At 38.0% G+C, this 14934-nt stretch overlaps 1 protein-coding gene across 2 annotated transcripts in view; it reads left to right on the top strand.

Moving 5' to 3' along the window:
- Positions 1 to 14934, top strand: part of UHRF2 (ubiquitin like with PHD and ring finger domains 2) — a 91902-nt gene that overhangs the window by 61426 nt on the left and 15542 nt on the right. For both annotated transcript variants that reach the window (XM_082074464.1, XM_082074465.1), the window contains exons 6-9: positions 2091 to 2277; positions 6193 to 6316; positions 6708 to 6815; positions 11977 to 12081. In XM_082074464.1, coding sequence (XP_081930590.1) covers positions 2091 to 2277; positions 6193 to 6316; positions 6708 to 6815; positions 11977 to 12081 — 524 coding nt within the window. The remainder of the gene's footprint in view (positions 1 to 2090; positions 2278 to 6192; positions 6317 to 6707; positions 6816 to 11976; positions 12082 to 14934) is intronic.

The raw sequence follows: 14934 nt of genomic DNA, 5'->3' as shown, positions 1-14934 counted from the left end.
CACAGTAAGGTCTCCATGGAGCCTTCTCCAGGCTGACCAACCCCAACTCTCTCAGGCTTTCCTCATAGCAGAGGTGTTCCAGCCCTCTGATCATTTTCATTTCCCTCCTCTGCACCCTCTCCAACAGCTCCATGTCTTTCTTGTACTGAGGACTCCAGACCTGGACACAGGATTCCAGGTGGGGACTCATCATAGCAGAGTGGAGGGACTGAATCACGTCCTTTGGCCTGCTGGCCACACTTATTTTTATGCAGTCCAGGATACAGTTGGCTTTCTTGGCTGCCAGTGACATTGCTGGATTTTATCCAATTTTTTAACCACCAATGTCCCTACATCTTTCTCTGCAGGGCTGCTCTCAATTCCTTCATCCCCCAGCCTGTATGATATTGGGGATTGTCCTGTGCAGGACCTTTCACTTGGCCTTGTTGAACGTCATGAGGGTCACATGGGCCCACTTCTCAAGCCTGTCCAGGTCCCTCTGGATGGCATCCCTTTCCACTGGTGTTATCAACTGCACCACTCAGCTTTGTAATCCAGAAACTTGCTGAGGATGCACTCAATCCCACTCCACTATCTATGTTGCTGATGAAAGTATTGAATAGTATTGGTCCCAGTATGGACCCCTGAGAGACACCACTCCTTAATGGTTTCACTTGGTCATCAAACCATTGGAAGCGGACCATCTGCCCTTTGGATGCTGCCTTCCAACAAATTCCTTATCCATCTAATAGTTCATCCATCAAACCTGTATCTCTCCAGCTTAGCAGTAAGAATGTCGTGAAGGACCAAATCAACGGCTTTACTCAAGTCCAGGAAAATGATGTCTGTAGTTCTTCCCTTGTCCACTGATGCTGTTACTCCATTGTAGAGGGCCACTAGATCTGTCAGGCATGATTTGCCTGTGGTGAAGCCATGTTAACTGTCTTTAGTCACCTTCCTGTCTCCCATATGCTTTGACATGTCCTCCAGGAGTCTCTGTTCTGTGATCTCACTGGGCACTGAACTGAGTCTGACTCGTCAGTAGTTGCCAGGGTCCTACTTTTACCTTTTTTTAAAAAGGGTGCAATATTCCTTTTTCTTCAGTCACTCGGGGCTTTCCATGACTGCCATGACTTTTCAGACATCGGAGAGTAGCTTAGTAACTACATCAGCCAATTCGCTCAGAACCCTGGCATACATCTCGTTGCGTCCCATGGACTTTTGTAAGTTCAGTTTCCTCAAGTGTTTTTGAATTTGACTTTCTACAATGACAGGGACTTCATTCTGCTGGTCCCTGCCTTGAAGTTCATGAACTTCAAGAGACGTGGGAAGATTACCGGTGTGTGAATAGCAATGAAAACTGAGGCAAAAGAAGTTGTTGAGTACCTCAGCCATTTCCATGTTGCTTGTCACTAGTTTTCTCTTATTTATCAGGGGGAGAGTGCATTTTCTTTAATCTTCCTTTTCTGACCAACGTACATGTAGAAGCCATTCTTATTTTTCTTTGCATCCCTTGATAAATCCAGCCCAAACTGTACCTTAGCTTTCCTGATCCCAAATTTCAAGCGAGTTGAAACAGAAAGTTAGTGTTTCATTGTGTGAGAATTAAACTGCCGATGTGAAACAGCTGGTGATTTGAGGTGGTCTGTGGTCTCAGACTAATTCTTCTATCCAACTGTAGATTTAATTTAAGGGGAAGAGAGCTGTTCCAAATCATAGTTCATCTTCATTTGACTGTTACTAGTTACCTAACAGGAATTTCTTCATGGCTGTGTTTAAGAAGACTCCAACCAGAGATTGTGCAAGGCATGGAGATTCTGCAGGTGGCATGTTTGGGACAGGAGGGGAGAAATTAAGAGAAGCTGCTGATTAATAATTTTCTTTACTGTTTATTTATATAGCAGAAGGAATCCTGTTAGCCTAGATAGCCAAGTTCCTCATTGTAAAAAAACAAGAAACAAACAAACCCAAACAAACAGCAACAACAAAACCCAAAACTAAGACATTTTCAAGAGGGCAGTGTTCATGTGTAGAAATAACTTTTTCCTGTAGATACGGTAGTGCACTTTTCTGAAATACATTGCATTTGACTTTTTCTTTATTTTTGACAGGAAAAAGTGGCCCTGAATGCAAGCACTGTAGGGCTGATCCAGATAAAGAGTGCCGGTTTTGTTCCTGTTATTTGTGTGGTGGAAAACAGGATGCTCACATGCAGCTCCTGTGTGATGAATGTAATATGGCTTATCATATATACTGCCTGAACCCCCCCTTAAGCAAGATACCAGAAGATGAGGACTGGTAAATATACAGGGATGATTTACTTATCTATATTGCCATTCTATACAAGGTATCTCTTTGTTATCTGCATCTCGTGAGAGACAATACTGAGGATTTTTTAAAAATTTCTGCTGTGTTTTTCATCCTTCTACTTAATATAAACCTTATGTTTTCTGTCAAGGTAATTCTTTTAAATCATTCATAAAGGATTAGAAGTAAGCTTTAACGACCATTACGGAGTTAAAAAAACAGGATGTTCATTTTATTCATTGTGATCATTATGATCCTCTGTGACATTTTCTGATTTGATTGTGTTTATGAACACTGGTTGCTCCCCTTTCCATGTTGTTCAAGCTTCACTGCTTGAACACTTCTCTTACCTTTACCCTTGTCTTTCCCTTCATCCTCTGTCCTTGTTGCTGCTGTTGTACCCTTCTTGTATCTTCATGTTGTCTCTACTCCATTCATTTCTCCTGCTGTGGATGGACCTTGCTGCTCTTCATTTCTACTGTCCCTCGTTCTGCCAGTGGGAAAATCAAGCTAGCTGGCATTGTTAAATTAAGATAATTGTATTTTGAAGTAAATTTGCATGGACCCATTAGCACCCCATTAAGTTGTCTTGGGCTCTGTACCACTTTTCATCTTTATTATCTATCTAAAATTTACACCGTTTGTATTTATCATCTGCCTGTGATTTACATGTGATGCTAATCCTTTATAAATTAGTAATAAATAGAACTTTATTCTAATGAAGTTTTCCATTACATAGACATTGATACATGTCTAAGATGTCTTATGGATAAATTTTACGGATTTTGTGATTCAGTTCTGTGGAACTGTATACTTCAAATGAAAAGTGCTTTAGAAATTCTAACTTTCTCAGGAAATAAATAACTCAGTCTCCTGTTCCATAGTGGATCCCATAGTAGGTTTGTTTATTTGTCAGTGCTTATGGTCTGCGTGTTTTCTGGGCCATTTTGTTTTTTTCTGAATTCTGTATTTATGCCAGCGTGTGATTTAGCGATTGAGGCCATTAACATTGATAGGTGTTTCTCAGTCCGTACATTTGGCCACAGGGGGATAATGTTGTTGGAAGCTGATTTTTTCCCATGACATTTTTGCATGGCAAAGAGTTGTATTCACTGTTTTTGGAGGAGCTGCTGGCTTGAAATGCTATCTAAAACATATTTTCACTGCCTACTAGAAGTATGTATTAGTCATTGGAACTAAATATGAGATTTATTTGAATATTGTGTATGTTCCTTCCATTTCTTGTATATGGATAATGATTACAGGGTTTATTCAGCAGTGTTTATTACACAGCATGTTAGTCTGAACTATCCCCAAATTCTGTACTGTGGAGGTACACTGGTCTTCTGTGTGTGACATCTTCTTGCCTCCCACTAATTGTCAACATAAGTTAGTTGATGCCATGTGTTGGAAACCATTCTCAACATACAAGTGGTTTATTATTGACTGCAGTCTGTAAGCAACATTCTTACCTGGTTGCACTCGACCTTTTTTATATATCAGCTGAGAAGTTATTTTTTCACTTCATTCAGAATATTCAATGAGACCATCTGTCTGGAATTAGACATCTGTTCAGTCCATCCATCCTTCAGTTGGCTCTTACTCTCAGAACTAGCAACAGTAAAGTCCCCTCTGTTTTCCAGTACTAGGCACAGGAAAGTTTCTGCTAAATAACATCTATATGCCTTAAGTCAGTGACTCCCTCCCACAAAACCCCCAAATCCTGAGTTCTACACTGAAAACAATTTATTCTCCCTTGTTTTTCTATGCCCTCAAATACACAGGTTTGATAGGCAAGTCAGGATACTGATACTGAAATTCACCATCCTCAGTATCTCCTTGATTTAGCTAGTGTGCTAAGATTATTTGGGCCTGCTGGGTGCTTCAAATGTTTTTTCAGATCAGCTATTAGTGTTCTGGTCTTCACTGGCATCCATTCTTTTCAAAAGCTTCTTATGAAACATTATTTTGAGTTACCCTACTTCTGTTTCAGAGCACTACAGATGAAGTTTGAAGGATAGAAACATTTCAAAGTCTTCCGACTCAGATCTCCCTACCCTCTTCCAATGATATCACTGTAACTGCACTGCATATGTGCCCAGGACTGTTTTCCTCCCTATAGAAGATTCAGTCCTCTCTAGACAACCACATAAGAATTAAACTGACTGACAACATGGTCTTTAGGGTCCCTCAGGTCATATGTTAAGTACACTTTTAGACCCTTCTGCTTATATTTCTGGCCAAAAAACTTAGGAATTTCTACAAGCATTAGAAGTTGAATTCATATAATATCTTGAAAAATAGATGTCGAACTTTTTAACTTATTTTGTTTACTGTGTAACAATATGAGCCTTAAGATTTATTCATATAAGTAGATAGCTGCTTCTATCTATGGAGTCACGGGGTGGGAGAGGTACTGTTATGGATCTGGCTTGTGACAGTTGATTTCGGGATACTTAGTGATGCCAGTCCTGCGCAGTCTTAATGCTTGGTTGTATGTGGAAGGAGTGCAGTTGCACGAGGCAAAGCAGTGTCTTCTACCAAAATGGAGGTCTATGTTCTCCATTGTTTTTTTGCATATAAGCCAAGAATCATGGCTGTCTGATCCTTAAGTTCTTGACATACTTTGTTTGGCTTAGAAGAGGAAGAATTTCCATCTAGTATTTTTATCATCTAAAATTTGGCAAACTCTCTGCAGTCATTAAGCCAGCAGTTTGGAAAAGGATGATAGGTTTCTCTTGTGGAGATGAAGCCACTCTATATGCCAAACAGTATTTAATATTCCATACAAAACTCAGTTTAAAAAATAAGGCAATATGGTTATCTCATGAAAAAGCAGGGAATTCACCTTGTAGTAGTTAATTTACCTTGTCATTTTGCATTATGTCATATTCCTTCTTTTAATTGATCATTAAATACTCTCATTTTCAAACAACTGTAATATCATTCCGTATCTTAGTGTTAGGCAATTTCAGCATCTTATATAATTTTTAACTTCTTTGTATCTGCATTGCTTCATTGTCTTAATGGCTCAACACCTTTACTGACATAGTGAAATCTGTTCCTGTGGACATTAGTCATTAATTCTTCTATTTGTATCCACATACAAAGTTAATTAATTAATCTAAACCAGTAGTAGTAATATAGTGGTAGTTAGTGTAGCTCAGGCTTCCTCCACTAGTGGCATATGGGCCAAACCCAACCCACGGGTGCCAAAAACATGAACAGATGCCTTTGCATTGGAATTTCTGGAATAAAAATTTTATTAGAAGAAGGACCAGTGTACTCCATTTCTCTTTCTGCTGTAGTCACTGTATACTAGTTATCTCCCACTTTCTTACCAGAATGGTTTTGTGTTAGCTGGGGTGAGTCTCAGCACAATATTCCAAGTGGCTTTGGTGTTGTGGGGTAGGAAGAGTGAGTGTGTGTATGTGAGTGTCTACACGCATCATGTGGTACCTTGGCTCTGTTTCACACTCAGCTGTCTGCAGTTAAATTCATTGCACTAGAAGCAAAAAGTAAGGGTAGAGTGGGCAGGACGTAGAAACAAACCATGAGTACTGGTAGGTAATCTCAGCTATCTTCTCCTTTACATGATCTAAATGAAAGAGAGAATACAGGAGACATGGGGACCTCTCACGTACCATGTGAGAAAGAATAGTTAAATGTTTTGCCTCCAGCACTCTACCTTCAAAAATATTGAAATGCCCTTTTTTAAAGTATTTGTCAGTATTTGTTATGTTGGATTCATTTTTTTAAGCCATAGCCTTCAGCTGCTTAAGACCGGTGTATGTTTGCTAGCTTGAAGTACTCAGTCAAGTTAAACAAATTGACACTATTTTGGCTACAAGAAATGTATTGCCATTATTATGAAGTAATTGAGAATTTACTAAAACCTTTTTTTAGGTATTGTCCTTCCTGCAAAAATGATTCTAATGAAGTTGTAAAGGCTGGAGAAAAGCTCAAACAGAGTAAAAAGAAAGCAAAGATGCCATCTGCCAGTACTGAAAGCCAGAGAGACTGGGGCAAGGTAGAGTGTATTTTAGAAATAGCTGTTACTCTGATTGTTCATGTATGTGCTACATCTATAATTCCAGCTATCTATGCACTGCACAGAATTCAGTACTGGGCTGCACAGACCATAAGACAATGTTTAATCCTGCCCACTATCTACTGGCAGTTAAAGCAGTGGAAGAATTATTAAAGTGACTAGAGGTAAAAACAAACAAAAAAACCCAACCCCCAATCCCTCCTCCAAAACAATATACACATATTACTTAATTAACATTCCTCTTAACAATTGTTAACCTATTTTAAAACATGTATTTGTTATAATGATGGGATTTCTTGATATCTGCATTAAATTTGCAAATAGTCTTCAATATTATGATATTAATTCATTTTATCTGATGCATTTTTAGGGTATGGCCTGTGTTGGTCGCACTAAGGAATGCACTATTGTTCCTTCAAATCATTATGGACCTATACCTGGTGTTCCTGTTGGGACAACCTGGAAATTCAGAGTTCAGGTATGTTGTTTCAGTATCATTTGTAGTTGAAATAACTAAGAATAACAATGAATGAGTTGGGCACTAAAATGAATTTACAGTGACAATGGCCATTTTTGCTAGGACTAAATAGAGCAAAGACATTATGATTCTAATATTGGAAGTGATGTCAATAGTAGTGAAAGTTGAAGTATACTGATTTTACAATACAACTTAGTAAGAAGTCTGTTGTCTTCAGGATAAACAAGTTTCACATGTCAAAATTCTAAGTGGGTTACTTAGTGAATAGACTCAAGTATTTCTGAAGTGTACTTCACATGAACTGATTATCCGACTTTGGAGATGTAGACTGCAGATTCTGAAATCGTCAGATGATGTAAATTGATTTTTGTGGTTGCATGGATGTCCGAATCTTCTTTCAGGCTGATGAGCAGCTCAAACCAGTGTAAGCCTGTAGTACTACTGAAATCAACCATCGATTCAGCCTTTGCTGATTCTTGCACTGTCTCATTTTCTGTTGCAAATATTTCTTTGGCTCTATGGTAAATTAGATTGCTTAAAAAACTGGCAGAAAAATAATCCCATCTGGGGTAGGAGGGGAGTTAATTTTCCGAGTCCATTTCTCATTTTGATTATATAAGCACAGCTGGGCAAGAAAAAACAAAGCAGGGAGAATGGTACAGCTTCATGTTGTGCCAGTACTGATTTTTTGTGATTTCAAAGTGTCCAGCAAACTTACTTCCTTTCCCCCAGCCTTACCTGATGGCACTGGTTTGTTTGTGTTGTTGTTTTGTTTTTGTTTTTCTTGTGTTTTTTTGTTTGGTTGTGGTTTTGTTGTTGGTGTTGTTGATTTTAGCTGAGCAATTGCATACTTCTTTATTTTCAAAACCAGTTACTTCCTTGTCCCTTGCATGTGTAAAGGATTGTAATTGAATGTTCTCCATCTAGGCTGGGCTAGATGATCTCCAGAGGTCCCTTCCAACCCTAACCATTCTGTGATAACTGTGATAAGGCAGAAGAATGGAAACAGGACTTTTAACACTTGTTGAAGAGGGGCAAGTCACAAATCAAAAGCCTCTTCTGATTTGTTTTCTGTACTTCTCATTACCTCATTTCTCATTAGAAGAAAACAGGTGTTTTATTATTCAATTGGTGGAAGAGAACACTTAGCAGTCAATTTTCATCTAATGGTAGTGTCTTCCAGTACTGTGTGAAGAAGAATTCTGGATTTGGAAGGCCATGCAAATTTTAAGGCTGATATGGTTAGCAGTAGATATTTTCTCCTTAACAACAGTTTTCAGTTTCTTTCCTTGGTAGAAATCACAATGAAGCAGTTGAAACCTTAACTAGTTCTTTCAATCCTTTCTTACCTTGATGTCCATTGTCAACACCATCATCAATACAAGCCTTAGATTAAACAAATTCAATTTGTAATGTAAAAATTACGCTGATCATCATACCAGTGATTTTATAGAAAATTACTTGCCTAAAAGGATATTTTGTTGACTTCTGTCTTTGAAGAATTTTTTTGGTGGAAGGAATTAAAATAAATATTTATGTTTTTCTTGCTTTCCAGATTAGGTCTCACAGTAAGAGATGTTTCTAAAATCACTTACGCAAACTCAAAATCTCAATCTCATCTTTTATTTTCACTGCTTCAACAGTAATTGAAATTATTAGTTCACCTTTTTGTTAGGAATTCCATTGATAACACAAAAGCTAATAGTTTTCAGATCTTTGTAGTGGTGGCAGGAAAAAGGAATAGAGTGTTGCTTTTGTCACAAAATTAAGCAGAGAATGCTAATTTTTATATATGTATATGTAGACTAGACATCAAAAGGAAGTTACCTTTTCTGCATAATTATTTAATTTTGTGTACAAATGAAATACTTTGTCCTTTCTTATTGCTAGGATTGAAATGTTATCTACGTAGAAATTTAAATTTCATTTTTGTTTGCCATATGACTGGTCTTTTGGCAGAGAAATCAGTTTGTCTCAGCAAACCTATGACAATTTAGAGACTAGTTTATTTCTGGTTTGTGTAGTTTTTTATGACACGAACTCTCTTCTCTCTAGAAGGAAATTAGCTAAGTATTGCTTCTGGAGAGAACATCTGAAGAGCATCTTTAGCATTAATTACTTAAAAGAGTTCATTTTTTGGGGTGAATCACGTACCAGAAACCTAAATATAATTGATAAAACCTGGAAATGAAAGAAGGAAGGGAAGAATGAATGAAAGGTTGTTTGATACAGCAGGAAAGATGAGTTCAATAGTAGGGCCTTTTTATTCAGCATACTCATAAATGATCTGGGAAAACAGACAAATAGCTGATGAAGTTTGGTGAGAGTGCTAAGTTGTGGATAGTAATCATGGGGTGGGGAACAGTTCTAATGCTCTAATTTGTATTGGGCTTTCAGCTACTTATTCGTCTTCTTATTATTAGGAAAGAGTTCTTCTAATAGCTGATATTGCAATTATGTCATCTTAGTTAACCAATAGTGATCAAAAAATAAAGTGTTACATTATTGTGAAGGGAACAGTCAGGAAAATTAAATATGTTCCTATGAACAACAACCAGAATGATTAAAGGAATGGAATGGATTCCATTCAACTGTGAGACTTTTCATTCTGGAAGAAAGTTGAACACATTGCAGTGTAGATGGCTGTAATATGATGTACAGTATGTAAAAACGTTGTCGGGAGACGATATACATACTTCTGTAGTGCAAAAAGGGATCATCAGAAATAAAAAGGTCAGCTGCCCACTTAAAAATGAATGAAAGTAGTACTAGTACATATGACAAGTGGTACTACTGTGAACTCTTTTCTCCTTTGGATACCATGGATCCAAAAGCTTCAAGTAGTTTAGGAACTCTGAGCCTCAAACAGCTGCATGCTGAAAAATAGTGCCAGGGAGTACCATGTCCTTGCATGGTTTTCATACTGTGCTCAGCTGTTTATCGTTAGAAACAGTGTTTTGGGGCAGCTGGACCTTTGATCTGATGTATTTTCACAGTATCACAGTATGTTTGGGATTGGAAGGGACCTCAAAAGATCATCTAGTCCAATCCCCCTGCCAGAGCAGGAACGCCTAGGTGAGGTCACACAGGAACATGTCCCGGCTGGTTTTGAATGTCTCCAGAGAAGGAGACTCCACAACCCCCCTGGAAGTCTGTTCCAGTGTTCTGTCACCCTCACTGTGAAGAAGTTTCTTCTCAAATTTAAGTGGAACCTCTTGTGTTCCAGCTTGATCCCATTACCCCTTGTCCTATCATGGTTTGCCACCGAGAAGAGCCTGGCTCCATGCTCATGGCACTCACCCTTTATATATTTATAAGCATTAATAAGGTCACCCCTCAGTCTCCTCTTCTCCAAATTAAAGAAACCCAGCTCCCTCAGCCTTTCTTCATAAGGGAGATGCTCCACTCCCTTAATCATCTTTGTTGCCCTATGCTGGAGCCTCTCCAGCAGTTCCCTGTCCTTCTTGAACTGAGGGGCCCAGAACTGCACACAATATTCCAGATGTGGTCTCACAAGGGCGGAGTAGAGGGGAAGGAGAACCTCTCTCGATCTACTAACCACCCCCCTTCTAATACACCCCGGGATGCCATTGGCCTTCCTGGCCACAAGGGCACAGTGCTGGCTCATGGTCATCCTGCTGTCCACCGGGACCCCCAGGTCCCTTTCCCCTACACTGCTCTCTAGTATGTAATTTCCCAACCTGTACTGGAACCTGGAGTTGTTCCTGCCCAGATGCAGGACTCTACACTTGCCCTTGTTAAATTTCATTAGGTTATTCCCCGCCCAACTCTCCAGCCTGTCCAGGTCCTGCTGGATGGCAGCACAGCCCTCCGGCGTGTCAGCCACTCCTCCCAGCTTGGTGTCATCAGCAAACTTGTTGATAGTACACTCTATTCCCTCGTCTAAATCGTTAATGAATATATTGAATAATATTGGCCCCAGTACTGACCCCTGAGGCACTCCACTAGATACTGGCCTCCAACTAGACTCCGCACCATTGACTACCCCTCTCTGGCTTCTCTCCCTAAGCCAGTTTGCAACCCACCTCACTACTCTATTGTCTAGACCACGCCTCTTCAACTTAGCTGTGAGGATTTTGAAAGTACAAGACTATAGCAGAAGAATGTATACTTTGGTGGAAGTTGCTTGAAAGTGTAGGTTGGGAAAAGGAGTGGGAGAGGCAGAATGGGAAAAACTGTCAAAGTCAAGGTCTGAAGGAAGATATGAAGGGAGAAAGAAGGAGCCTAAGTGTTTTGCTGCTTGTGAACCTTCTTTTTATCAACTGTATTTTTAGCATCTCATATTGAGAAAATATGTAATTTAACATGTAGCCTCTTTTACTAATAAAGTTGTGGTATAATGATGTGTTTGGGTTTTGTTTTTTTTTTTTTTGTGGTTTTTGTTTGGTTTGTTGTGGTTTGGGGGTGTGTGTGTTTATTTGTTTCATTTTTTCTAATAGTTGGAAACAAGGAACATAGAAATGGTTGTTAAATAAATTTTTGTGTGAGTGATGTTCCAGCAGACTTCAGTGGTGTTACCAGCTTATGGTGCAGCTGCAGCTCTCAGATGGTCTGGATGCAGCTTGGTTGCACATTCATTGCAAAGGACTTATCCTGGTTGGAGAACCAGCTTACAATACATACGCTGTTGCAATGGCTTCTTCTGTTTCCTTTGGTCATCTTTTAATATTCCCCTGAGTTGGTCAAATTTACAGTATGTTACCTTAATAGTACCTGTTATCATGATCTTTACAAGGGTAACTGTGATCTTCCTTTGTTAAGAACTGTGAAATATTACAAAACTGGCAGATCTCCATCTGCTTTGGATTGTTCTAAATGACTGTGGGAGCGGAGTATAGCAGTGAGTACAGTCTTAAATACTTATTGTGGAGATTTTTCCCAAAGAAGAAGGTATACCTTTACATCTTCCAGTGTCACTACTGTCCTACATCAACCTTCCATTTTCAGGGTGTCCTTACTTTTGGCTTTTCTTCCTTAAAAACAAGTTGCATTCTCACCTTTAATGACAGTCATACGTTAACTATTTATACACACACGCTTATAAAATATTTTAAGCAGGAAGTTGATTGTTAAAAGTTATTGTAATGGCTGGTTGTTTAAAAAAAAAAAATACTAGAAAGTGGCTTTTTTCTGTTGCCAGGTGAGCGAAGCAGGTGTTCACAGACCACATGTGGGTGGAATCCATGGACGCAGTAATGATGGAGCTTATTCACTTGTATTAGCTGGAGGATTTGAAGATGAAGTGGTACGTCATTTATGCAAGAAATGGTTTTGCTGTTCTGATGTATGAATGTTTATAAAGATAAGAGTTGTGTTTGTTGTTGATCCTAAAATTCATGCGTACAGAAATGTGATTGTGAAAAAAAATACCACTGCTGGTAACAAACTGAATAATTTTTAGTGTTTTGGGGAGAAATAGGTAAGCAAGTCTTTCTTAAAGAATGCTTATGCTTATGCCCAAGAAAAATATGTCAATTACAGCTGACTTTTATGCTTAAGAAAAATATGTCAATTACAGCTGACTTTTACATTGTTTAGGGTAGATAAATTTCAGCATGCTTTTGGAGTCTAAATTTATTATTATTTAAAATCTGATTATGTAATTATATGCAAATAGTATGCTTTATGCTCTGCTTTGGTGATGATTTTTGTTGCTTTCAAGACAGATAGATGCGTCTTTGGGTTTGTTGTGTTTCTAAATTTGTGATACCTTTATTTTAATGAAGAAAGAATAAAAGGTACATGTTACTTGATTCATGGAAGTTCTGAAGGTTCTTGACTCCTACTTATGAGCACTTTCAGGACTTTTTAGGAAAGTCTATGCATCTTGTATTATGATCCCCAAAGGTGCTGGAAAAAAAAATCTGCTTTGATGTTAATGTCTGAGTAGAGCAACGAAAGCAATTATGCTGCTAAACAAAACAGTAATGGTGTCTGACTTTCATCTCATGATGTTGAGCAAGACTTATTTATGAATAGATTACTGTTCTCTGCAATTAAATGATGTTTACACAGCGTACATCCCTTCCTGCAGTTCTGTTCCATCAGGTGGGATTTTGAATCATGCATCAGGTGAAGAATAAAGCAGTAAGCTATCTGTTTTTTTTTAAAATATACATAGCTGTTAATCACAAGGAAAAAGGCAGTAGAGAAGGAAATAAGCATCTAAAATAGCATCAGAATGTAATGTACTCTTTGCCAACAGCACCTACCAACTGCTGCTGCTGCAGAGTCTTGCCGCTGAAGGAATCTGTGTCTCTTTTTGAACAAGTCACACAAGGAGGTACTTGGTGTTGGGATACATTGATGCACCCTTAGAGTCAACTCCAACCCAAGATTGGGACCCTTAGCCAGTGATCTTAAGAACACTGTTGTTCAGTAGTTGCACCTGCTATGTTGGGATGCTGCAGACTCCTTTTCTAGATTTTGGTGGTGATACTGATGGCCCCTTATTTATGCTGTTGGAAGTATTCAATTCAAAATATTTAATAAACTTAATTAGATCCTTTGCATGTCTTTTTCAGTTCACCTAAGTGATGTTGTGATCCTGTGTTTTTTGTGGACACCTGAATACTGTCATAGTCTAGATGGCATATATAATTTTGAGGAGGCACAGCTGCGGAGAAATATTGCAGAAGATACCGTAAAAGATTCTATGAATGTCAGCTTTCTTGTGATTCTCTAAACTAAGAATACAGGGAGATTTTTTTTTCCAGGTGCATTTTTGGGATTAGATTTTTTTTCAGTTCTTTTTTCATATACCGAATTTTATTTCCCATTTTACTTCCATTTTCTCTGTTTTTGGAAAAGGTTGAAATTAAACTCCTATAAGAATATCCACAGAAAAATCAAATTATGTCCTTAAAAGTGTCCTAAGTGCAGTATCTTATTACACAATGAAACTTTTAAATAAAAACTAAGATTAAATCCTCTGCTCACATCTAGTCACTTTTTTATATGAGAACACAACAAGAAAGGTGACTCTTAATCGAATTTCAGTGGTATGACTTAGGTACTTGTGTACACAATTTTACAAAATTGAGAAATTAATATAGTTGGAAGACTCTTTTACTGTACATTTACAAGCTTTATTCACTATTTATGCACACTGCTGACATGTGCCCCCTTAATGCTCTTCTTGTGGCTTTAAATTACCAGTTCACTATTGGGGTAAAATAATTGCAAAAATATATTGCAGGAAGTAGAATTCACTGTCTAGCTTTCAGATCATGCCATTTTTGTGCTGTGCCTTTGGAAACTTAAGAGTCCTGCAGACCCAGACTTGTCTGGAACTGTGCTCAAGTTGAGATGTTTGGGATGTATTGGAGTGCTCTGTAATGACAAGTTCTGTCAGTAAAGGATCTGCTCTCAAGATTGACAAGGGGTATATAGTTTACAAAATGGGCATTGAGTGAAATTGTTTTGCACATGAAGCCTGACCTCATTCTTAATTACATGCATATAAAATGTTGGCACATCATTCTCTTTCTTGAATTTTAGTGGCACGTTACATGTTTTACCTAATTAAGACACAGTATTACAATAGTTAGCTTTATAGTCTTGAATGAGTTAATATTGCTGATCTCTTTATCTTGTTCTTGACAGTAACTATAACAGGAACATTAGCTGAAGAAACTTTCAGGAATTTAAAATCTAAGAATTATTTCAGAATACACTTAACATTTAAAAACGAGGTATTGGACTTTAACAATGATTAGGCAATCACAGTGTTCATTATAAAAGTATTTTGACTTGTCTGTTAATCAAATCAAGTAGCTGAAGAAATTTCACGTTTGTTTTTGAAAAATTGCCCTCTCTTTTGTGTTGTTGTTTTTATGTATCAGGGTTAGAATTGCTCTTTATTTTCAAAATTTCAAGATCCATGTTTCTGCTGGGTTGATGTAGTGTTGAAAAGATTGTAAATTAATTGTATGCTGTGCTTAGTTTAATCTGAACGCATATTGTTTCTTCTTCAAGTGCTTTTGCATGTAAGATCATACTGGAAATTTCTGAACTGAGATTCAGAATCTCTTGTAGAATAGTATCTGCTGTGACCGTTCACATTCTCTTATAAAAGACTGAAAGTACAGAAGAGAAT

Source organism: Streptopelia decaocto (genome assembly GCF_964273445.1).
Source record: "Streptopelia decaocto genome assembly, chromosome: Z".
Classification (NCBI taxonomy): domain Eukaryota; kingdom Metazoa; phylum Chordata; class Aves; order Columbiformes; family Columbidae; genus Streptopelia; species Streptopelia decaocto.
The sequence above is the reverse complement of the archived record's forward strand: the minus strand, read 5'-3'. Positions and strand labels throughout refer to the sequence as shown.